This window comes from Diabrotica virgifera, chromosome 7 (assembly GCF_917563875.1).
Source record: "Diabrotica virgifera virgifera chromosome 7, PGI_DIABVI_V3a".
NCBI lineage: Eukaryota > Metazoa > Arthropoda > Insecta > Coleoptera > Chrysomelidae > Diabrotica > Diabrotica virgifera.
The window spans coordinates 2,825,042-2,852,578 of record NC_065449.1 but is presented as its reverse complement, the minus strand read 5'-3'; the positions used below and the strand labels follow the sequence as shown (position 1 = coordinate 2,852,578).

Sequence of the window (27,537 nt, the reverse complement as noted above, 5' to 3'; positions counted from 1 at the left end):
AAATAATGGTTATTATACCTATATAATGGTTATAAAACTAATTATATATGTATAAGTTACCTAGTTGAAATTTATAAATACTGCCTAGTGTCAATAATGTTTAATACATAAAGGCTGAAAATAAAATAAATTAAATAACAAAATACCAATTTTGCCGAAAATTTACAAAGGGACGAAGATGTGGCAACGTCTCACCTTCACATAAAGATTAGAAGCATTTAATTTGTTTAGAGCTTGGGAGGCAATTCGTATGTGCCCATTTTAGCGACAGGTAAGAAACCCTTCTTCGGGAGGCATTTCATATGTGCCCTTACAAGACATACAAAGATTAGACAATAACACCACCCGCAGTGATATATGGTAGCGAACCGTGGACAATAACAAAGGTAAATGAATAGCGACGACGTGTTTGGCAAAGAAAAATCCTAAGAAAGGCCTTTGGGTCTGTGCTTGATGAAGCAGCAGCATAGGATAAGAACTAACAAAGAGCTCGAAGAAGTATGTCTAGACCTTAACATAATAAAAGAAATAAATAAAGTCCAGAAGACTCCAATGGTCAAGTCACCTCAGAAGACATTCTGACGAAAGAACATTAAGGCTGGTTTGGGAGGAAGTCCTAACTGGAAGAAGACCACGCGGACGACCTCGACTCCAGCAGTGGCGGCTCGTGACCTCAGTATGCGGGTAGGCTACACATATACTTCTGGTAGGCGAAAAAAAATATCCTACAGTTTGTAATACATTTTGAGCCGTCTTGCAATACTAAATGTAATCTATGAGCGCAACAATGTGTAAAAATTGCTTTTGGAGCATCTACTTTAATTTTTGATTGTAATCCGTTTAAAGAGCCAGCCATTACACTTGCACCATCGTAAAATTGAGCAATTAATTTATTTTTGTAATCATATGGCTCAAGCACGTTTGAAATTAAACTATATAGAGCGTCTGCAGATCTATTATCGCTAACATCAAAAAACCCTAAAAATCTTTCTGTTACCTGACCAACTTTGTTAACAAAACGGATTGTTAAAGTACACTGTGATTTTTCGGTTATATCAGTAGTATCGTCAGCTAGTATAGAAAAAAATTGACTTTCATTAATTTCTGTTGAAATTTCAATTTTTACGTAATCGGCAAGACAATCTATTAAATCATTTTGTATTGTTTTTGACAAACCCGTGAGCACCCCTTCTATTTTTTAACATGATCCTGGATTTCCTAATCGCGTTTAACTACTAAATTAAAAATTTCTTTAAAATTACCCATGTTTGAAGAATTATGGCTCTCGTCACGACCGCGAAATGTAAGTTCTTGTTTTGCTAAAAGAATTGTAACATCAATTTCTTCAACTTCTTCAATCTTTTTCAACTTCTTCATTATATATCTTATTAGATAGAGAAATATGTCCAGCGAAAGCACTGTCAGTAGTTTGTTTATTTTTTTCTAACCGTTTTAAATCTAAGCAATTGTTTAAATGTTCTTTCGAAGATTCATGTTTTTTTACACTAGCTGATAAATTTTTCAAATCTGAATATCCCTGACTCACCCAAACATTTTGCTTCAAATTTGAGAGCAACAGACAAGGCCAACAGAAAAGTGAATTTTTAAAATAACTTCCGCTTAGCCATTTATGATTTTCATACCATATTGTTTTAAACGATCTCGAAAATGGTTGATTGTCTTTTGTCTTATCTGTGGATAAAATTGTTAAATTTTGTAAAGGCCGGCCCATTGAAATAATTACTAATCTTTCTTGATTTTGGCGCCTTGAAAAAGGCGTCTCGATCAAACTGCATATTACATCGTTTAAAATATTCATATTCGATGACTAAAGTTTTTCCATCAATAAAACTAACACACCTACGTTTCAACAACGTCAAATATAACTTATTTTATTTATGTATCAAATAATAATTTACTATTCGAATAAATTGATAAGTTAACAATTAACCTCGCTTTAAATTTTTAATTATCTATATAATCTAATAACACATTATTCAGTTTTCATAAACAAATTTAAATTGTCCTACATAGTTTTATTCAATACTTAACCTACTAATAACAGCCAAAATCAAAAAACCATTATTTTAAAACAGTTTCACAAGACACAAGAGAAGCAACTGATAAAATTTTGTAGGTCCGGCTATAAGACTCTGTGCCTATCCGCCCGTTCAAAATCGTAGAATACGGTCGCTACGAGCAGACTTGCAGCAGGCCTGCTCGCGTACTGCTCGCGTAAACAGAGAGAGATCGCACGTCAGTTCGGTGTTGGCGTCGTTCTATTTCAGGCTACGTTCCCGAGTGCCTGACCAAGGAGAATATAGAATCTATACAGTACTACTGATACTACAAGGAGCGTACAATAATTATAACTACGGAGAAAATTTTTTGGATATTTTTAAAAATAATTTGGATAATTTTTGCTATTTTATTGTAGATATTGTGTCAAAATTTATAAATTACAATTTTGAAATAAGTAATTTATATTAATAATTTATATTATTGTACTACATTTGAAGAGGGTAGGCGGCGCCTACCTTGCCTACCCCGACGGGCCGCCCCTGGACTCCAGTAGCGAGATAATATAGCAAGAGATCTTAAAACTATGGACGTGAAGAATTAGAGGGAGATTGCTTAAGACAGAGAGGAATGGAAGAATGTTGTCGTGTCGGCTTCAGTCCACGAAGGGTTGTAACGCCACCGAGTTAGTAAGGGTACGAACATGCCAGAGATACGTGGATGAGTGCGGTGTAGGTCGAGATCGCGGTCGAGGTTTACATCGATGACGGGTAGAACATACCGAAGATACGTTCCTTTCAGTGTTCTTTGCGATTTCGATATAACCAAAACTTGTCGCAACCTGATTACAATAAGAAATGAATAAATACACCAGCCGATATATCATCGGCGAATGTCACGTGGTTTAAAAACCACCAATAAACTTTAATTTACCACGCGATCAACAGCTTGATCGCGATGTAAAACAAACTATTTTGTTTTGGCATCGACATCGACATCGCTGTAAACCACCATGATAGGTAGCGAGGGTGAACGGGTGACACATCCTTGGTATGTGCGATCTCATAAGAAAATGAAGGTTTGTTTTGACATCGACGTACGTAGCGACCGCGATCGCGACCTACACCGCGCACATCCATGTATCTTCGGCGTGTTCGTACCCTAAGCATGTCTAATAAACACACAGTCAGACAAGAGTAGTAAAAAAGGTACTAATTACATAATTAACTGCATGTCACGATTGCAAAACTTTATTTATCAAATCAGTGAACGGCCGTAGCTCAACGGTATGATCAGTGGCCTCATACGCCAGAGCACGCGGGTTCGAGCCCTGCCAACGACAATCAATTTTCCATTTCTAAAAATGATACGAGCCGTTTCACCGTGCCTCGGAGAGCACGTTAAGCCGTCGGTCTCCCTGGGCTAGTGTACATCGACACTAGTTACTTGAAACAGGGTTAAAGATGTAAATGGCGCCGGAACAATCCGATAGCATCTCCCCGGCAAAAATGCCATACGATATTATTATTATTACCAAATCAAAATATTATTCACACCAAGAATTTCGAAAAACAAAACCCAAAGTGAAATGAAATACTTTAGACTTGTTAACTCGGTGGAAGTACTCACTGTGCGACGCCTCTGTAAATCAGCACATTCGCGACGCTTGGCCAATTCTATAAAAGGAAAAATGTTGTAACAATAACAACAGTTTCAGTCACGACGTTCAACAGAACAGATTTAAGTGCATCAAAATGACTTTCAAGGTAATAATTACAGTTGTTGTGGTTCATTTTTCTATTATTAACACCAGATCCGGATTTTGGTAATCTTACGTAGTTATAACATTGTAAATAAAGTTATTGACTGAATTAGCAGTATTTATGTTCAACAATCATGAGTGCAGTGAAGTGAATTCTGTTTTTAGCCTAATAAAATAAAAAAAAGTCAAAATGTAAATTCGTACAGGTTAAAACAAATTTTATATCAAAGTTTAGGTGGGTACAAAAGATATTTTCAAGAAAGTATCCAAATCATACAAGGGGATCATTGTTTAAATAATTAAAAAGGGGTCATTTTTGCAAAAAAACTACTTTTTTAACTGCTGAGGTAATTCATTTATTAATGAAGGTCTATAGGATTTTTTTCTGCAAAGTTGAAGGGTAAATATTTCACATAAGACTTACTAAATTAAATTTGACCCCCTATTTATTTAAATAATTGTATATAAAACTTTAAAAACAAATTTGCAAAAAATTATTTTTAGCGTTTTAAATAAGCACTATAAAATATCTTATTTTACAGACTAGGTTGCGCTATGTTACCAGTATTAAGCAAAAAAAAATTGGTTGAAAAATATTTAATATTTTTTGAGATATTGAATTTGTTTTTTAAATGTTACTATTTTTTCAATTGCAAAAACGCGGTTGTTGCCAAAGAAATATTCACCTGCTTATGATCTCATTATTTTTATTTTTATGTATATCTTCGATAAATGTATTGATAAATTCAACTTTCAATTAAACTCTCCCCTAAAATGGCATTTGAAAATTATTCAAATTTGTTTATAATTTTTTTTTTAATAACGTCGCGGGGATTAAGTATTTTGAAATGCCGTTTGATAATTGGTTTCCTGGGAATTTTTTACTAATTAACAAAATTTTTTTGTCGTTTTTTCTTCTTCTTTTTCCTTGGAGTTATATTACTACGGGCTCTTTTAGGGTTAAATTTTATTAAGAATGTCGAATCTCTGAGTTGTAGATTCTAGACCTCAAAATATTAAGATTTAACTAAAATCTCTTAAATAAAATGTAGCTACTTACTGAGTTACAGGGTGTTTTATTTAAAAATTTAAAAATTATTGTTACCAAGTACTTTAAAACTATTTGACGTATCCTTATCATACTTGGCAGAAAGTGTGGCTATTATACACCCTACTAAATTGTGATTAATAAACGTTTCTAGCTAGTGCCAGAGGCGTACAACAGGGGATAGTGAATGATTGACCCTTCTCAAATTCTACGCCACTGAGTGAATTACTATTTTAGCGAAATGTTTCGATTCTCCAATACTTTGTATGTAAATAACTTTTTTGGTATCCATAAAGTCATCAGTTTGAGAGATATTGAAAGTTTAAAATGAATTAATGAATGAATCAAAATAACTATGCCGTTTCATTTTTAACGTCCAATATCTCGAAAACTAAGGACTTAATCGTTACCAGTAAAGAGTATATTATTTACATATAAAGTATTGGAGAATCGAAAAATTTCGCTAAAATAGTAATTCCCTCAGTAGCGTAGAATTTGGGAAGGGTCAACCATTAACTATCCCCTGTCGTACGCCTCTGGTAGTAGCTAGAAACTTTTGTTTATCACAATTTAGTAGACCGTATAGTACCCACACTTTCTGCCAAGTATGATAAGGATACGTCAAATAGTTTGAAAGTACTTGGTAAAAATAATTTTTAAATTTTTAAATAAAACACTCTGTAACTCAATAAGTAGCCACATTTTATTTAAGTGATGTTAGACCAATCTTAATATTTTTAGGTCTAGAATCTACAACTTAGAGATTCGACATTCTTAATGAAACTTAACCCTAAAAGGGCCCGTAATAATATAACTCCAAGAAAAATAAAAGAAGAGGAAAAAAAGACAAAAAAATTTGTTAATTAGTGAAAAATTCCCAGGAACTTGATTATCGAAACGGCATTTCAAAATATTTTATCCCCGCGAAGTTATTAAAAACACAAATTATAAAGAAATTTGAATAATTTGGAAATGCCATTTTAGGGGGAGTTTAATTGAAATTTGAATTTATCAATACATTTATCGAAAGTATAAATAAAAATAAAAATAATAAGATTAATACAGGTGAATATTTCTTTGGCAACAACCGCGTTTTTGCAATTGAAAATAGAGTAACATTTAATAAACAAATTCAATATCTCAAAAAATATTAAATATTTTTGGACCAATTTTTTTTTTTGTTTAATACTGATAATATAGCGCAATTTATCCTGTAAAATAAGATATTTTATAGTGCCTATTTAAAACGCTACAAATTATTTTTTGCAAATTTGTTTTTAAAGTTTTATGTATAATTATTTAAATAAATAGGGGTCAAATTTAATTTAGTAAGTCTTATGTGAAAGACTCACCCTTTAACTTTGCAGAAAACAATCCTATAGACCTTCATTAGTAATTGAATGACCTCAGCAGTTAAAAAAGTAATTTTTTGCAAAAATGACCCCTTTTTAATTATTTAAACAATGATCCCCTTGTATGATTTGGATACTTTCTTGAAAATATCTTTTGTACCCACCTAAACTTTGATATAAAATTTGATTCAACCTGTACGAATTTACATTGTGATTTACATGTAGTGCAATTTTATTTTACTAGACTATTTAACTATTTTGTCATTTGGTGCATTGTCCATTAATAAATTTGCGGGCAGGGGACTATCAGGATGTATTCTATATCTGTATTTACGGGAAATTATTTTTGTGGGTATTTGTGTATCTTCGCCAATCTTGAATTATATTTTAATCCCCCTCCTCTATCTCTTCTCCTACGTAAGGATGTAGTGGCATCATGTAATTTGTTTGACAATTTCTGTCCAATTAGCTCTCTCCTGTACGTGTTGTTTTTCTTCGGAGAATGAGTAACCACTCATGGCCTTTATTTGGTCCGACCATCGTACTGAAGATCTTCCTCTCGATCTTTTGCCCGCTACGTTGCTTTCCACTATCATTCGTTCCATGGAGACACTAAGATGGAGAGGGATGCCTTGTTATTTTTTAATCATTTACATATATCTTCTACTTCTTTTTATGCTATCTTATATCTTTGAACTCTGGTATGTCTTCATTTAAAAGTCTTTCTAAGTACTCGTCCCATTTGTCCGGTGTAATTGGTGATATTATATCTCCTTTCCTTTTTCTGCTGTAGTGATTGTAATACTCTCTAACTTTCTGTGCTTCTGCGTCCTCTTTATCTTTAAATGAGAATTTATCATGTTACGCTTTTAGTGCCTGGCTTCAATTTTATTACAACATATTATCATGCTTCACACTTTAGCTTGTGTGTCCTTGTATACCAGTTTTTCAGCGTCGTCCTTTATATTCAAATATTTTTGGTATTTCTCTCTTTTGTGTTCTGTTTCTAGTTCTATTTCTTTATCCGACCAGTACGGGGTCTTCTCTAGTTGTGAATTTGGTATCCAATTGCTCCTGTTGCCTCCCCCTCTAGGTACCTATATTTTTATATAGTTGTAATTTTCTTGGCTATTACTGAATGGTTTAAGTTCCAACGTTTGGTCCAGTCTATTTATATATAGGTAATTATCTCACGCTTTCCTGTTCTAGGCTCCTTAGATTATATATCTTGTCTAGTAATTTCTCCATTTCATATTCTTCTTTTAACAATTGTGGCTTCACTATTCCAAATAATGTTGTCGTGGTTTATAATAAGAAGTAATAATCACTGTCACAAGTGGCTCCTATGTATACTCGTATATCTTGTAAAATCATGTTTGTCTTACGATTTTGTAGTCTATAATAGATTGTAAACCTCGTGTATTTTATGTCTATGTATTGTTATGCGCTATATTTCTCTCTTTTTGTGAGATTGATCAGCAAATTCTTATTTTGATTAATTACTTAATTATTTTAATTATTACTTAGGTAAAACAAAACTAAAATTAAATTGAATTCTCTAATAAATTGTATTCTCAGGGCTACTTTAATTTTAATGCATTACCTTAGGTTTGTGGCTTCTAGTATCTTTAGTTGCTTACTTCATCCAGGGACAAAACAGGGAAATTTAACACACTCGATGTCATATAAATGTTATACATATTTTTTATTTATCCAATATACCATAAATATAAGATTTAAAAATTATACTAAAATTCAATTCTGTTGCAACTTTTTCTCGTCTAATAAATTAAGCTTTAATTCTGATATCTCCTTTGTTTTAACAAGAATTTTGTTTAAATAATTCGTTAGACTATTCTTACAAAAATACTAAAATTTTCTTTTCTCCTGTTGAATTGATTACTTATTTCTTCTTTAAATTTTGGAATGACTAAAGTATGCTCTAGAAATGCTCAATACAAAAATAAACACATATGGTGTGGATATAAAACAAACTCTCTCCGTTTCAAAAAAATTCTGACTAACCTTTTTGTTTCTTCTTTACCTCTTCTTCCTGGATTGCGCAGCCTTCGATTCTCTCACACTTGCTCCTAGGATGTAGCGAAAGGTCCTTCTCGTCCAAACTGCTTCACCAACAAACAAACAACGGGACTCGCTCGATATCTTGTGCAAATTGATACCCACTGCCTACTCGTTCTAGACAGAACACAGGAATCTCCTCGGACACAAGGAAAATTAACTTTTCAACTCGGTCAACGATTTCGTTTCAACCACGATCTGCTCGCAAAGGCCAATTTCACCATTTTACACCTACTTCTCACTTTTTAAAAAACTGGACTGTCTTCTCCCGATATTAATTACACAGTGACCATTTTTTCTCTCCTCAAATTCAGACTCAACACTCTCATCCCTTCCATCCATCTTTCTCTGCCAATCACAAAAATCCTCTCTACCTACTACATACCCATTTTCATTTCTTAAGAGCCCATTTATTTTGTATAAAACTTTTCCATTTTGTTAAATTCTAGGAGATACCAAATTACTCTTCGTTGTTTCAATATGCTAAACAAAAAACCTTATATTTTGAACTCAATAAATTTGTTTATTTTCTCTCCTTCTACGAATCACTTACAAATGTCCTATTGTCGATTCCAACGCGAAATTAAATGTACTTTCTAATTTTTACCGCATAATTGTATGTCTGTTCAAAGAAACATTAACAAATCACTTAACGATTTCACTTTCCGCGAAAACACTGGTTACTAACTAAATTAAAATATTTACAATTTTTGGTCATATACAGGGCGATGAAAATCTATGATCTCGTGGTCTCTGATATAAATTTATTTTTTAAATTTTTCCCATAAAAATTATAAAACAGTATATTTGTGTACTTACATATATCTCGGTATTGAAAGAATCGGTTTGTACTTTTCATTTCGTTTTTTTTTACATTAAGTAATACGCCAAATAGATCTACGACTATTAGGTGAATAGGTATTGTGTTGTTTTCTGCCTGTCATACTGTTTAGGTCTCCCATTATTATGATTTCCTGAGTTCTTCCGCCTTTTAGGGCCGATTTCTCATATCGAGTTCAACTCCAGTTTAACCTGAACTTTTAGGGCCGATTTCTCATATCGAGTTCAACTCCAGTTTAACCTGAACTTTTAGTAAACGTCAGTTTAAAGTCAAAATCGTCTTTCTCAATTCCCGTTCAACCGATGGCAGTTTAAACTTGAACGATGCTTGAACGGTGGAATTCGGCCGTTCAAAGATTTCAGAACTCAGTTCAGATGATTTCATGGACTACGCATGCGTTGTATTAACACGAAACGCTGTCATAATATAAATATATCCTATTTTATTATATTAAGCCTAACGATAAACGATAACATTATTTGTGTTTTTATAATATTTATTTATAATTATTAAAATGACTATTTGACTATAAATACTTAAATTTAACTTTATTCAAAAACAGCATAAAAAAGGTAGTTCAAAATGGCGACAGTTTTTTGCCTTTTGCCATCTATTGGCATTTCTCGAAAGCTGTAGAACGAGAACTGACATGAACGCGCAATGAGAAATGCATTCCAAACAGAACCGGAGATCACCTGTGAACCCGGTTCAACTGAACCATAGATTAACGCAGGTATGAGAAATCGACCCTTAGGGTCGATTTCTCATACCTGCGGTAATCTATGGTTCAGTTGAACCCGGTTCACTGGTGAACTACCGTTTTGTTTGAAATGCATTTCTCATTGCGCGTTCATGTCAGTGCACGTTGTACTGCTTTCGAGAAATGCCAATAGATGGCAAAAGGTAAAAAACTGTCGCCATTTTGAACTACCGTTTTTATGCTGTTTTTGAATAAAGTTAAATTTAAGTATTTATAGTCAAATAGTAATTTTAATAATTATAAATAAATGTTATAAAAACAAAAATAATGTTATCGTTTATCGTTAGGCTTAACATAATAAAATAGGATATATTTATATTATGACAGCGTTTCGTGTTAATACAACGCATGCGTAATACATGAAATCATCTGAACTGGGTTCAGAAATCTTTGAACGGCCGAATTCCACCGTTCAAGCATCGTTCAAGTTTAAACTGCCATCGGTTGAACGTGAATTGAGAAAGACGATTTTGACTTTAAACTGACGTTCACTAAAAGTTCAGGTTAAACTGGAGTTGAACTCGATATGAGAAATCGGCCCTTAGTAAACGTCAGTTTAAAGTCAAAATCGTCTTTTTCAATTCCCGTTCAACCGATGGCAGTTTAAACTTGAACGGTGGAATTCGGCCGTTCAAAGATTTCAGAACTCAGTTCAGATGATTTCATGGACTACGCATGCGTTGTATTAACACGAAACGCTGTCATAATATAAATATATCCTATTTTATTATATTAAGCCTAACGATAAACGATAACATTATTTGTGTTTTTATAATATTTATTTATAATTATTAAAATGACTATTTGACTATAAATACTTAAATTTACCTTTATTCAAAAACAGCATAAAAAAGGTAGTTTAAAATGGTCACAGTTTTTTGCCTTTTGCCATCTATTGGCATTTCTCGAAAGCTGTAGAACGAGCACTGACATGAACGCGCAATGAGAAATGCATTTCAAACAGAACCGGAGATCACCCGTGAACCCGGTTCAACTGAACCATAGATTAACGCAGGTATGAGAAATCGACCCTTAGTAAATTATGACTGTTTATAGGTTTTGATTTTGTATTGTTTCTGCTGATGTTGTTAACATATACCAGACACTTGCGACTGTATGCATTGAATAAGTGTTGTTTCATCAACATTTTTCGTGAGAGTATCATTGAGAATAACATATACTTAATATATTTATTTCAAAATAGTTTTGAACATTTTTTTCTGGGACTATATGGTGGCACTTCCGGTTACAACTTGTTGACCGGAAGTGACATAAAAACCGGATATATAGATTTGTTCTTGTCTTGCTAAGGAATCCTAGAACAATACATCGGTTGAACTATTTCATCGGCTTAGGAAACAGTACTTCTGTTTGTAACTCTGGAACTGAAAGTGCAAGGTCAAATTTCTCACCTTCAACGCCATCTTTGGGTTATAAGATAAGCTCTTATTTGACATTTCATTTAACATTCTATCTTTTCTAATAATGGAGCAGTTGTGTATCGACGAACAGACAGACATGAATAATTCAAGGTTTTCACATTTTAATAATGTACCTAATTGTTTATTTATTTTTATTTATGCATTATTTTATTGATTTTAGCTAGCCGTACTAACAGTGATTTGTCTGGGTGGTTTGGCGGCACAACAGATCCCTGTCAAAAGGCAAGTAAATCATGCAACGACAGCTGTAGAAAAAGAGGATCATGTGCCCGCAGAAACCGGCTTTATCAATCCAGCCGCAGCTGTGCATCAGGGAAGCAAATTTTTCCAGTAAGTCCTATTTTCAAATTTTTATAAAAAGACTAAAAAAAGTTCACTATACAACTCTATGATGGTATTCAAATTGTATAACCTTTATGTCTATGTATGACATAGATGAGGTAGAATGCAGTATAGTAGAATATATTTTTATGATCAGTAAATTGCAAACGTTTCACATATAAAGAAATTATTAAAAAGCATGTGCTTATAGTACAAGAAATGAAAATAAATATATTGTTTATTTATATAAATCCATCAAAAAGTATCATGGTTGTTTAATTTTTCATTCATGGCGAAGTTCAATATTTACAAAATAGTGTTGAAAACGACAATCCTCCAATAAAGCGAAACATGGGTGCCAAACTAAACACAAAAAGAAAAAATAAATGTACGGGAAAAGAAAATAGTAAGGAGAATTTTTGGAGGTTTTAAAGAGGGGGAGGTTTATTGAAGAAGGTCCAATGCCAAGATCGTGAGTGTTTTGAAAGAAGATGCGATATCAGAAGTAGTAAAAACATCATTATTGAGATGGTTGGGACATTTAAAAGGAATAAAAGAAAAAAAATATCAAAAATAATATTAAATAGAGTTCGGTGACAAAATAAAAGTAGATCAACCAAGAAAAAGATTGTTAGATGAAGCAGAATAGGACATTAAGGAGCAATGTGTTGAAAATTGGAGAGGAAAATCTAAGGCCCTTAAAGATCAAAGAACAATTGTCAAGCTATGGGCCTAAAGGGCCTGCATTATGACTATACCTATATATATACGACAAAAAATTTCATGGACAAAATACTAAACATTGAAATTCACAATGGCAGATAGGTTCAAGGCAAAAAATTAATAGCTATAACAAAAAATTCCCGGAAGAAAAATGTTAATAAATACAATTTCATCGATTGGTTTAAAATTAATAATATAAACAAAATGAATTAATGGTTATTACGACAAGATGATCATTAAAATTATAATCGTTTATGATTTAAAAAATAGCACCTTTAAAAATAGATAATACATAGATGTTTATGAAGCATGCATTATGAATAGGTACTACTAAAAACGATAGATGAATATCTACATACCACAACATAAAATAACAAACTAAAATGTAATAATTACTCTTTGGTCGGGTCTCCATACTAGTTGGTCGTTTGCAAATAATAATGTGTAGATAGTATTGTTGTTTAACGGCAATCCCATATTTTTTCAGTTACGTTTTCATTTACGCAATTCCTTGGATAGGCTCTTTCCAATTTCCAATGCTTACCCTTGCCTTGTTTATATTTGTTTCCTCCATGCTTCCCATAGTTTATTGTGTGGGATACGGTCATATGCTTTACTTAAGTCTACATCATATAAATGTACTTCCTGTTTAACTGCAACTTTCTTTTCTGTGTAAGGCAGAATAAATAGTCAATAGTTGATCTACCTGAGTAAGAGTAAAACTAAGAGTAACGCAAATAAGAATAGAGCGATCAATGATAGAAGCCACTCTACGAGACAGGATTAGAAACGGAGATCTACGAGCTAAGACCAAAGTCATAGACGTTGAAAGACATTGAAAGGCTGTAACTTAAAATGAAAATGGGCTGGACACGTTGCCAGAATGAAGGACGGAAGATGGACTCGCAAACTAGTTGAATGGAGACCAAGAACCGATAAACGTAGCAGAGGAAGACCACCAACACGATGGCAAGACGACTTACGAAAGACAACAAAAAACTGGATACAGAAAGCACAAGATCACTTTGGAGACAAACAGGGAAAGCACAAGATCACTTTGGAGACAAACAGGGAAGGCCTATGCCCAGCAGTGGATCGAGAGAGGCTGATGATGATGAATGATGATGATCTACCTGCTCTGAACCCCGCTAGTTCTCCGGCTTCTATATATTTGTATTCATTTTCTATTTTGCCTTCAATCACTTTTATGGATATTCTACTGAATGAGTTTGTCACAGCGATGCCTCTATAGTTGTCACTGTCGTCCCCGCTTCCTTTCTTGTGTATGGTAGATATTATATGAATGATGTCTTCCTCTCTTCTGTAATTTCCGCTCCGTTATTGGAACTTTGGAAGTATTTTGCTAGGCTGTCATATAATTTTGCTGTGCCGTATTTTTTTAGTTCAGCAGGGATGTTTTCTGGACCAAGTGCCTAGTGATTTTTTGACGATTTACATATCTCTCCTGCTTCTTCTGATGTTATTCTTATAGACGAGGCTATGTGATTCTTTAAAGATGTGATTCTCTTCTGGTTGTTTTGATGTTATTCGTATAGGTGGGGCTAGGATATTTAAAATATGGGTTTCGTTGTAATAGGCCTGGATTCCGCGTACCAAAAAAAAGTTGATTAATAGCAAGCTGAAAATTTGTTAATAGCTTAACGGTGCGTGTCTAGTCGGACAAACTTTGATGTATGGGAACACTGGAACAGGAGAAGTTTTAATTGTGGAACGTGATTTTAATTGTGGAACGTGTCATCCTGACAAGTTTATGATTTTGAAAACTAGCAAGTTGTTTTTAAGTTTATTCGGTAGCAAACTTTATATAATATATCAAAAATGTTTGTCCAACAAAGATGTTGGACATTTTAATAAGTCCGACACGTAGAATGTGTCAAATAACAGGAATTATATTGGTGGTAAATAGCAGTCTGATTTTTGCATGAGAGTTTAACGAAAGGGTAACAAATCAATTGGAAGTTATGTCCGACAAAATACATGGGACGTTTTCGTAATTTGACGTTCGAAACCTGTAACCTGTTCCACAATTAAAACTTCCCCTGTTACAGTGTTCCCGTACATCAAAGTTTGTCCGACTAGACACCGTTAAGCTATTAACAAATTTTGAGCTTGCTATAAATAAACTTTTTTTTGTTACGCGAGATGCAGACCTATTATCTTTGAAGTCTGGTCTGTCCTCTTACAAAAGTCTTCCAAAGTACCTACTCGTCTCATTTTTGTCAGATGTAATTGGTGATATTATGTTTTTTTTTGTTTTCCTGTCGTAGTGATTTTAATACTCTGAAACTTTATTTGTTTCTACGTTCTCCTAGATGGGAATGAGGGAATGTATTAGGTATGTTAAATTTTTGTTACGACATATATCATTCTTCGCACTTTGGCTTGTGTCTCCTTGTACACTATCAGTTTTTCAGCGTCCTCCTTTGTATTCAAAAATTTCTGCTATTTCTCTCTATTATTTTCTATTTTTCGTTCTATTATCTCACAGTTTCTTATTCTAGGCTCTTTAGGTTGTATCTCTTTTCTGGAAATTTCTCTATTTCACGTTCTTCTTTTAGTTTTTGTGCTTACAGTACTCCAAATGTAAGGTACCATTTCTAAATTTTTCTTAAATCGAAGAAACCAGTTGAGTTTTTAAGTCTGAGAAATTTGTGTTTTTAAAACTAAATTTGTTTTTTACCATCAAATGAAACTTCGTAATGAAATATGTAATAAAAAACAACTATAAGATATAAAGATAAATATATTTATATTAGGGATATTTACGTGGCAATGGATAAGCCGGATGAACTAGAATTCGGACATGTAAGAGAAACACCCAATGACTGGGAACAGCGATACGAAAAACTAAACCTAGAGACTCTGAAACATCAAGGAAAGGTTTAACAACATTTTAATTTAAGCATGTTAGCCTCATTTCTTTTGACTTACTAACAAATAAATAACCTCTGTAAGATATGATAAATATATTAGATAAAAATAGTAGATACTAAATATGAACTAGTTTGTCTTCTAATATTATTTATACCTACCTATTGATTTTATGTGATTAGCTATGAAGATGTAACATATTTATTATAATTTATATATAGTATACTTCACGAATTTGAGACCATTTTTGGTTAGGGATGACAGTTTTGACTTAAACAGTCCGCTGTACTGAGAAAATTAATCAACAATCAATCAACAATTAATGAAGTTACCTTAAAGTGTAATCACGAATTAGAACCATGCCTACTCATAATCACTGTCCTCGGTATTTTCATTTGGTTTGTAATGATGACTGATTGGGAAAATAAAGGAGTGAAGATAGACGGCGAAAACCTAAACCATCTGAGATTTTCCGATGATGTTACGCTAATAGCAAAAGACAGAGAAGAATTGCAGGAAGTGCTATTGGACCTAAATACCAAATCAAAAGAAATAGGATTAAAAAGAAATCAAGCAAAAACTAAATATCTAACCAACGAATCTCTGGATATAACTGAGGATGTAACTCTGGACAACAATAATATAGAGAAGGTTGAGTCGTATAAGTATATACTTAGGACAAAAATATAACTTAAGATTAACCTAAAGGATGATTTAAATAGAAAATGTTCCTTAGCATGGACAGCATTTGGTCGATTACAAACAATATTTAAATCAAACTTACCAAAAACTTTAAAGGCCAAAACATACTATCAGTACGTGTTGCTAGTTCTGACATACGGAACTGAAACTTGGGCTTTTAACAACAGCTTCAGACTTCAAATTTCAAATGGCTCAGTGATCGCAAGTCCAATGAAGAGATAAGAAGACCATCAAAAGTAACAAATTGGGCAGGACACATGGAAAGAATGGAAGACAACCGCTGGACAAAGGCAATTCTCGAATGGTGACCAAGGGCAAGCAAAAGAAGTAGAGAAGTCCTCAAACAAGATGGACTGATGAAATCCAGAGAATGACTGGCCACAAATGGATGCAAAAAACAGGAAACAGATATGAATGGAAACACCTAAGGGAGGCATACATCCGACGATAGATGGAATAGCTGTTGATGATGATGATGAATTCTTATGCTATACAGTAGAGTGGACCATTGGTTGTCAAGTGTCTAGCGATAATCCAAAACAGTCCCAAGTTCGTGAAATACACTTTATCTTCTAACTTCTTCACTTAGACTCTTCGTCTACTTTATTACTAATATATTTTCTTTCTTTTACTAACAGATATATTCACGTCCCTGCTAAAGATCACGTAGAACATGGACACAAACGAGGAAACGACCATCATTTCATTGAACGTCATGAAAAAGAACATCCACACGCTGGGGAATTCAAAACAAAAGTAATTTTCAATATTTTAATTACTTATTTTCATAGTTTTAAAAGCTTTTAGTCCTTATTACCTCCTTCATGGAACTTTTTTTATTTCAGGTATTCATGTCGAGTCGGATATATTTTCTATTTCGGAAAATTTTCGGGAGGGGGGTATAGAAGTTTCTATACTTTGGGTTGTCCGACAACTGGAGTACCCTTAAAAATTTGTCGGACAATATTACCAGTTAATTGTAAATATTTTTATCAAACAATCCTGCAAAAATCAGCTGTGAGGGTATAAATTTTATGACTTTGTATGATACGTGCGCCCCTCCTCCCCCCCCCCATGATAATTTTTTACAGGAGTTTTTGATAAAATTACTTACAATTTACTGGTAATATTGTCAGACAAATTTTTAAGGGTACTCCAGTTGTCGGACACCCCAAAGTATAGAAACTTCTATATTTACGAATCACCCCCCTCCCGAAAATTTTCTGAAATAGAAACGTTGTCCAACTCGAAATGAATAACTTATTTTTTAAATAGTCGGCCAAGAACATTTTTTGGGGTTACAATCATTTTTTTTGGGTTACAATGATTAATCATATTAAATATTATATAAATAGAGCAAATTTTGCTCTTTAATATTATTTAGGGATAAAGTGTTTTACTTCTTGTTTTAACAAATTTTTTTACCATACTTGGTATATCTGAATTAGACATAACCAGTTCTTTTAAAATCTGCAAAATTTACAGGTCACATTTACATAAAACAAATTTAGGGGTGTTTCTTTCACTCCGTAAATTCCTAAATTTTTTGTTTAATACTGTAGCACCGTTTAAAAATGGTGTTTCTCTAGTCTTTTTCTGGTCTTTCACTTGTTCTTTCCAATCTCTTGTTCCCATTTTTCTATGTCTCCCTCTTCTTTTCTTCCCTCGTTCTTCTTGAAAAAATTCTTAGGTCGTTTCTTTCTTTCGGCTTTCGTAAAACATTTCCCAACCATCTAACTCTCTGTGCCCTGATTTTATGTGCTATTCTGGGTCTCTTATACATCTCCATTAGCTCCTGATTTGTTCTTGTGTGCCATTCCGCGTTTGCCATCTTTATACCACCAAAAACTTTTCTCAAGATTTTCCTCTCCCAAATCTCTAATTTCTTTCTTGTCCTTAAATAGTGCGTTTAATCTACAGGGTGTCCCGGAAAATAGTGCGTTCCTTAAAGGTATAGGTAGAAGGCACCATGTAGAACAAAAAACTCTTATAACATTTTTTTCTAAATGCAACCGTTTGACCAAAAAATTAAAATACATTTTGGTATGGAAATTTAAATCTGACAACTATGTGCGGTACGCAAATTTAAGCATGTAAATAGATAGAAGATAGATAGTAAACAGATAGTTTTAAAGAATCCTGTTTAGTGTCAATGCCGAAAATGTTTTCGAATAGTGAGTGTATTCAAATACTATGGACTATTATAGTCAATAGTATTTGGTGTATTACCTATTATGTTATTACCTATGAATGGTGTTTGTGAAAGGTTACTTGAAACATCTATTCGGTATAATAATTATTTTCAAGTAAGTACAACTTAGTTACTTCAGTTCACAAGTAAACAAATTACTGAGACATTATCCGGTGTATTTAAGTTCCACTGTAAACTATTAAAACTATGTAATTCAGATAAAGCCCTCAGCAATACTCAGCATTCAACCTATTTAAACCTTACTAAATACATAATACTAGTTCAGTTAAAAGATGTGTAATTCGTTTAAAATTATGCAATAGGTATTTCAATACATTTCAAAAGAAAATAATTTTAGTAAACAAATAGTAAATACATAAGTATTACCTACTATTGGTTGGATTATTTTAAATACTGTTAATCACAATAACAAACGAGTTCTTATTATCTGTTATTATTCCGTAGTGCGTACGATGTTGCCAGTTTATTAAAATTTCCAAACATTAAAATACAGGTATATGGAAAACAATGTTAACTTTTTTTTGGAAACGGCTAACTTTAGAAAAAAATGGTATAGGACTTTTTTGTTCCAAATTGTGTATTCTCTCCATACCTTAAAGGAACGCACTATTTTCCGGGACACCCTGTATACTGTTTTGCTACCTTTCAAAAGCCGTTTATCTATTTCGCTCTCTTCATCTTCTCTTTTCTGCAGCACTCTCGTTATTATTTGTCTGTACTCCAGTATCTCCTTTTTTTATAAGATGTGAGATCCGGCTGGTCTCTCCAATTTTCACCAAAATGTTTTCTAAGGAGAGTGTCTATGGACGATTTATCTCTTTTCAATGAACATCCAATATGTTGTAACTTAGTTTTCAATAGGGCTTTTCATCAATTGTCATTTGTTTCGAGCTTCTGTCATGTGTCACATAATATTAATATACCTACGTCATACGTCTTTGGTTTGTATGATTGGTGTAGATCAATAACGTATGACGTAGATATATTATTATTATCTGACACACATGACAGAAGCTCGAAAGAAATGGCTGTGAATGAAAAGCCCAATAAAGAAATCTTTTACCTTTTCATATTATAGACTTGTTGAACCTAATGTCAAAATGTCAAAACGATGACGTGTCATGTGACTCAAACAATGTAAGCGATTGGCCAATTGCAATGACACAGTTATGCAACTGGCATATGCTCACAAAGTTTTGCATCTGACTGAAGATTTCTAATGCCTATTTCTTAGAAAATACCTTACTTTGAAGCTGAATTTCTACATCAGCAGATAGCTATAACATGTGACAAATAACTGTCAGCTGAAACTCAATTTTTAAAATTTAAAACTATTACTCCAAGGTAGACTTGTTCTGTCATATTTTCTAGCTTCTTCTGCAAATGTTGTAAACATTTTTCGAAGTTCAATTTTTGAACGTGTTAGAAATACAAAGTTATCCGCGAAACCGATGTAACTACTGTTGTCTTTTTTCACAATCAGGCCGCGTGTTTGGGTCTTGGCACCTCTAATTACTTTTTCTACTACTTCTTCTATTGATGTATCTAAGAGTGACGAATGTTGGCGATCATCATGGCAATCTTTATCTTATCTGCAGTAGTTCGGAAAAACAGCACAGATGTTGTGTTGAACGAAGTTCTGAGGTTCTTTAACCACGATGTTTTTCTTCTTTCTGGACCTCGCTTTCCAAATATATTTTCTTGCATGATGAGTTGTAGGAGGGCATATCTGGATTTATTTCGCATTTTGTTTCCGAAGTACTCTAGCTTTCGAGATTTGATGGTGGGTTAGTACCTCTCGGTTCTTCATCATTCTTCTAAGTACCTCCTAATTTGTGACCCGGTCAGTCCACGGGATTTTAAGAATTCTCCGATATAGCCACATCTTAAATGCTTCCAATTTTTGGCACATATCTTTGTTCAAGGTCCACGATTCAACGCCATAAAAAAGGACAGAGAAGAGGTAGCATCGCAGCGTTCTTACTTTTATGCCAAGAGAGATGTTGTGGATCTTGAAGAAGGTCCCCTTCCGGTTGAAGGTTGATCTAGCTTTTCTGATACGAGCTCTAATCTCTTGGTTCTTGGTCCATTCTTCATAGTGCGTCGCTCTTTCTACAGGGGTCTGGTTGATATAGAGTTCACTTTCTGTACTTGGTTGTTTCTAGAATTAGGTCAAATAAATCAGCTGTATAACAATTTTAAATTAGAAATATATCTTCTTAAATGAACAAATTCCTTTCAGAGATTTCGTAGAGGCACTTATCAGTGGTACAGTCACAATATAGACCGTAAAGAGCACCACAGAACGCATCATACGCCATTTGTCCATAGACTTAAAATTAAAATTCCTAACGGAACGAGAAGAAACAAATATATTAGAATTTTTCACTGAGGATTTTCCGGTGTTTCTGCTAAACGATAGTGTTTCCAATATTAATCGATTTTTGTTCAGTCTGAAAGGACACCGCCCACAATATAAAGTCACTCAAATTCAATAAAAATTACATGAATATATTCGTCTCGAAATCACAAGAATTTTATATCATTGCGCCAACTCTGAAATTTGATTAATACCGGCGTAAATTGTAATTAAAGTTTATGGAAATCAGATTTTTGAGGTCCATAAAATTGTCATTCATAAATACTATTAGTCTAGTCGCTATTGAAAACAGCTTAACCCAGTGTGAACTAAGCTGATTAGGATTAGAAGAACTATGATAAACAAATTGTACCTATAAAAATAAAAATGTATACCATTTTTATTCATTCAGTTGCGGTGCGAAACCAAAACTGTCTTAATTTTTACTCAGATCAGAGAGTGCAGCCAGCACTCTTATCGACGATTTCACCTCTTGTTAGAGGTTCATCAGAGACTGCATAGGCTGCTTTTCTCTGGCCCAGGTAAAAATCTTTGACATATCCATCTCCCACCGCAACTGACGAGATGGATATGTCAAAGATTTTTACCTGGGCCAGAGAAAAGCAGCCTATGCAGTCTCTGATGAACCTCTAACAAGAGGTGAAATCGTCGATAAGAGTGCTGGCTGCACTCTCTGATCTGAGTAAGAATTAAGACAGTTTTGGTTTCGCACCGCAACTGAATGAATAAAAATGGTATACATTTTTATTTTTATATTAGTATTACTCCTATAGAGTAACTAGGTCCATTTTCCGTTGGAACTTTACCACGCTGCAGACGGGGGTTGTGAATTGCATAGTGTAGAATTCCTTCCCTTTAGTCTTCACTGCAGCATCCATTTGGCTTGCATATTGTAGAAGCCTTGGAGGTTGTCACCAGGAAATGGGCCAATAAAGTTTTTCAATTAAAAATCTTTTAAAAATATTTAATTTACAAATATTTTTATTAGGTTGAAAAACTTAGTCTTTTTTTTTTAAATTGTACCTAATTTATTATCTATAAGATAATGGTAAGCCTCTGCCCTAATACCTGTATACCTGTAAGATTTATGGACTGCCAATTCACAAAATCTCTTTTCTCTCTCTAACTCACGTACATACACATTTGGCTTTAGATTTATTTATATCAATTTACGCCGCCGTTATTATAAAAAATTCAAAGTTGGCGCAATAATATGAAATGATTGTAATTTGGAAACGAATCTATTCATGTAAATTTTATTGCATTTAAGTGACATTATATTTTCCATAAAATGTGTGAGGTGCCCTTTAAAGATACAGAAAACATAGTATGAAACTTCGCGCTACTTTACGGTACCTACTGAGAAACTTTTTGTATTTTCATGCCTTAAATAAAGCGTCGTTACTGAAACTTACTTGCGCGTTTTAATTTACTCTATTTTTGTCTACCTTACTATACTTCAATCTGGATAAGTAGTATTTAGTTCTTCCTCTTCCTTCCTAAGCCATCTTAAGGCACTAATAACTTTAGTAACTTTATTTATTTCCTATTGACTACACTGACTTTTAATAAATGGTAGAACACTTGTATATATCAACACCATTTAAGTGGTCATCAGATGGTCAAAGATCGCCTGTAAAAAATCCAGAAATATGTTATAGGAGCTAGTTATAATACAAATTTGTACTAACGACTTAAATTTACCTCAGGCTCTTTATTTCTAAAAAAAACAAGCTCATATCTACTTCTTTTCTTCCTCGACTTTTCACTTTTCAGGAGTCGTTTTTCCTTACTCTTCGTAGCAAGTCATTTCTGTCAGTCGTGTCTTCATTCTAAACCTCAACCTTTCTCTCTCAAATCCTCTACTGCACAGTCCTTCTCGGTTTTCCTCTACTTCTCTCTTTTTTGAGACTGTAGTCTCTTTCTCTAATCAAGTAATTCCTGATCCTGTCCCTTCTGGTCTTACCCAGCATCCACCGTTATATTTTCACCAACGCAGGTTGGTTATGGCTACACCAACGCAGGTTTCACCACACCTTTGTATATCTTCCCTTTCAGCCCTTCGCCGATTTTTAGACCACAGAATACCCCAATACATCCACCCCTTCCTCTTCTAGAGCCTTCCAAACCTCCACACCTATTCCATCAGAGACTACTGCCTTACCATTCGTCTTCCTCTTTACCTCCTCAACAGACTCATCTCTCGCAATACTCAGTATTACATTCTTATTTGGAACCCCGCATCTTCTGTCTCTCTTCTGGTGTTCTTCGTTTAGCAACTTTCTAAAGTACTCATAACATCTTTGCTTTATTTCGACATCGGTTCTTAACACTCTTCCATTCTCACTCTTAACCTACCGTACATGAGTCAAGTCCTTTGATGACTTCTCTTTTGCTTTAGCAATGCTGTATAACCTTTTCATTGCATTGCCTTGAGTATTTCCAACTCTTCATGCAGCTATGCAGACGATATTTTCTTAGCAGTAACTATAGCGCGCTTTGCTTACTTCTTTGCTACATTGTATATATCCCTATCTTTCTCTCTTTTAGACCTGTATACCTTTTTCTAACCTCTTTCTTCCCTCTAACCTTCTGTTGTACTTCATTATTCCACCACTAAGTTTCTTTGTCTCTAGGAGGCCCCACACCCACAACAACTTAGATCTCTTCCCTCCAGTCATTTGCTGTATATTTTTCCTCAAGCTCTTCCAGCGCTCTTAATCAATCTAGCCAAATTCTTATCCTTTAACTTCCACCAGTTCATTTTCTGGTGTCCTACTTGCATTCCTTTCTGCTTCATCTTTACCTCCATATCCACTATTAGTCCTGTCGCCAGGGGTGGTACAACGGCCTCCTGTATTCAGATGGACTTACCCAAGTTTTTTTTTATGTATTTTGACCCGTAGAATACGAATTTTTTGGGTAACAGTTGATCCGGATGTCGATAAGATTGTTATAAACAAAGAAATTGAGGAATTACATAACAGCGATTTCTCGCAAAACAAAACATGTTTTTGTATTTTTTGGGCCATTCTAACCAAAAAGTGTTCCTACAAATTTTTTCGCAGGATGCATAGTTTTCGAGATAAAGGCGGTGGAACTTTCAAAAAATCGAAAAATTGCAATTTTTGTACCCGAATAACTTTTGATTAAAAAATAAAATAGCAATTCTGCTTACCGCATTTGAAAGTTCAAGTCAAAGTATATCGGTTTTAGTTATTTGCATTGCTAAAAATTTATTATTTTATTGTTAAACAAAAGTATAAACACCTAGTGCTGGAGTGATGTTTTCAATGATTTCTCATTTAAAATCGAACGAGTAGGTAGAGTAGGTACAAGTGCAAGCGAGGCTATTTCTACGTAGCATGCATGTAAACGCATGTATTAGGCACGGGAAACACTATGTGTTTATAGCTTTTTTTAGCAATAAACACATAAATTTTTAGCAATGTATATATTCGAAGCCGATAGAATTTGACTTGAACTTTCAAATGCGGTAAGCAGAATTGCTATTTTATTTTTTAATCAAAAGTTATTCGGGTTCAAAAATTGCAATTTTTCGATTTTTTGAAAGTTCAACCGCGTTTATCTCGAAAACTATGCATCCTACGAAAAAACTTGTAGGAGCATTTTTTGGTTAGAATGGCCCAAAAAATACAAAAACATGTTTTCACGCCAGCAAAATCGCTGTAGTGTAATTCCTCAACTTCTTTGTTTATAACAATCTTATCGACATCCGGATCAACTGTTACCCAAAAAATTCGTGTTCTACGGGCCAAAATACATAATAAAAGCTTGGGTAAGTCCATGTGAATACAGGAGGCCGTTGTACCCCCCTGGCGACAGGACTATATCACCGATCGGTGTTGAGTAGCTACACAAAAACAAGATAGCATACTTTTTTAGATCAATAGTGCTTATGATATTCCTTGACTCTTTCCATTAAGATGTTTATCATAAGCAACTGATCATTATCATCATCATCATCGACTCTACAAATCTAGGTGAGTCTTGGCAGCGTTTACTATTTTTCTCTGCTATTCCCTCTCTTGTGCAGGTATGTTGTATGTCCAATTGCTGTACTCCCATTTTGAGTAGTTTTGCTGTTGAAAAGAGTTGTTACCAACTGTTCAAGCATCTTGATCCACTTTTTTATGAATATTAAGTTCCTTCGTCAGAATGTGATGATCTCTCATAAAAAGGAAGTGAAAACAGCTTCAGCTTCCTCGGGAGCGTATAGCTTTTATAAGTTCCTTCGTAATAATAAACATATGGATGTTTTACTTGATAGAAAATTAATGGATTTGTTGTTTATCTCTATAATACATATTATATCTAACTCAAATATTCTGGATTTTTTACAGTTGATAATAAAGGCCTGGATATCGCGTACCAAAAAAAAAGTTTATTAATAGCAAGCTGAAAATTGTTTAATAGCTTAACGCTGTTTAGTCAACCAAACTTTGATGTACGGGAACACTGGAACAGGGGAATTTTTAATTGTGGAACAGGTTACAGGTTTCGAATGGCAGACTACGAAAACGTCCCATGTATTTTGTCGGACAGAACTTCAAATTATTGAAAAATCCACAAGGAAAAGAAAAGGTTTTCCTGTAGTTGGCTGTATACCATCAATCACAAAATTGGAAAGAAATCCTTTGTAAAAGGTATAAAAATTTTTTATTAAAAATCCCTTAAAAGGGCTACATCACAACAAAACGTTTTCGATTTTTATAAAAAATCATCATCAGTGTTCGATCTATATACTTATTTTTAGATCGAACACTGATGATGATTTTTTATAAAAATCGAAAACGTTTTGTTGTGATGTAGCCCTTTTAAGGGATTTTTAATAAAAAATTTTTATACCTTTTACAAAGGATTTCTTTCCAATTTCAAATTATTGATTTGTTACCCTTTCATTAAACTGTCATGCAAAAACCAGACTGCTATTTACCACCAATATAATTCCTGTCATTTGACATGTTCTACGTGTTGGACTTATTAAAATTCCCAATATATCTGTCGGACAAACATTTTTTCATATTATATTATACAAGGTGTCCCAAAAGTAGTGGAACGGTCGAAAAACTGAAAAATGCGTGTTCAATCACTTTCAAAAATCTATCCAATGACACCAAAAACCAACCCCCACTACACCCCCTGGAGGTGGGGTGGGGGGTAACTTTAAAATCTTAAATAGAAACCCCCAGTTTTTCTTGCATATTTTAATTCGTTGCGTAAAAGTAAGCAACTTTTATTCAAGACATTTTTTCGAACTGTGTATAGATGGCGCTATAATTGGGAAAAACGATTTATCCTGATACCATATATGATAATAGGTAAATTATAGAAACGGTCTAATATCTCACGAAATACACTTCCAAATGAGAAAATAAAAAAACAGATTTTTAATCTTTTTCGAAAACCTTTCAAATAACACAAACGTGACCCTCTAACCCACCCCCTGGGGTGGGGTGGGGGGTAACTTTAAAATCTTAAATAGCAACCCCCACTTTTTATTACAGATTCGGATCCGTCACGAAAAATTAAGCAACATTTATTCGAAACATTTTTTAGAATTGTTAATAGATGGCGCTTTAATTGGAAAAATAAAATTTATTAGCGCCATCTATCAGAAATTTTAAAAAATGTTTCGAATAAATGTTGCTTAGTTTTTTATGGCGAATCCGAATCTTCAATAAAAAGTGGGGGTTGCTATTTAAGATTTTAAAGTTACCCCCCACCTCACCTCCAGGGGGTGGGTTGGAGGGTCATGTTTGATGTTATTCGATAGGTTTTCGAAAAAGATTAAAAATCTGTTTTTTGGTTTCTCATGTGGAAGTGTATTTCGTGAGATATTAGACCGTTTCTATAATTTACCTATGGTATCAGGATAAATCGTTTTTCCCAATTATAGCGCCATCTAGATACAGTTCGAAAAAATGTCTTGAATAAAAGTTGCCTACTTTTACGTAACGAATCCAAATTTGGAAGAAAAACTGGGGGTTTCCATTTGAGATTTGAAAGTTACCCCCCACCCCACCTCCAGGGGGTGTAGTGGGAATTGGTGTTTGGTATCATTGGATAGATTTTTGAAAATGATTGAACACATATTTTTCAGTTTTTTGATCCGATGTTTAGTTCGCGAAATATTCGACCGTTCCGCTACTTTTGGGACACCCTATATAAAGTTTGCAATTGAAAAAACAACCTGCTAGTTTTCACAATCATAAACTTGTCAAGATGACACGTTCCACAATTAAAATCACGATCCACAAATAAAACTTCCTCTGTTCCAGTGTTCCCCTTCATCAAAGTTTGTCCGACTAGACACCGCTACGCGATTAACAAATTTTCGACAAATTTACTATTAATAAACTTTTTTTGGTACGCTGGATCCAGGCCCAATATTAATATCAGTTCAAATTTTTTTACATACTATATTTTCTTAGGTAAGATGGGGCGACAAACATGGAGGATATGGCGAACACTACTGGGACTACAACCACGCAGGCCATGGTCACGATGGTGATGGAGATGAAAGCCAGCAAAACGAGGAATACGCTGAGTACGAAGAGGAATCCAAAAACGAACCCATCGTATCTCCACTACCACAAAACCAAAGAGGCAAAAGAGAACCTGCCTTACTAGATGACGTTGAATTTATTAACGATAAGGCTAGATCTTTATCCTTCGACAGAAGTGCCCAAAGACATGGTGGTAACTATAGAGCAGTGAATGATAATAGAGGAAAAAGGGAGCAATCCAGAGGGAAAAGTAGGCAAGCGCCGAAGAATTTCGGAGAATCTTTAGTGTTTGATGCTGATGAAGGGATTGTTTTAGATGAAGAAACGGGTTTGAGGTATCAGCTCAGTCCGTTAAAATAAAATGATTATTAATAATCCAGAAGACTTGTTTTTTTTATTTTATGTTATAAGTTTGTATTTTATTTGTTACCTAGTTTTATTTGTATTTTTTTATAATAAATTATATACTGTTTC

At 33.9% G+C, this 27,537-nt stretch overlaps 1 protein-coding gene across 2 annotated transcripts; it reads left to right on the top strand.

Annotated features, from left to right (window-relative positions):
- The first annotated feature begins 3,674 nt into the window (after nt 1-3,674).
- LOC126888372 (uncharacterized) lies at nt 3,675-27,537 on the top strand. 2 transcript variants are annotated; one of them, XM_050656569.1, is made up of 4 exons: nt 3,675-3,785; nt 11,464-11,633; nt 16,580-16,697; nt 26,989-27,537. In XM_050656569.1, exons 1-4 carry the CDS (start codon nt 3,774-3,776, stop codon nt 27,421-27,423), a joined length of 735 nt encoding a protein of 244 aa, XP_050512526.1. In that variant the 5' UTR covers nt 3,675-3,773; the 3' UTR covers nt 27,424-27,537. The 2 variants fall into 2 exon arrangements, with proteins under 2 accessions (XP_050512526.1, XP_050512525.1); XM_050656568.1 differs by lacking the exon at nt 16,580-16,697 and adding an exon at nt 15,125-15,248.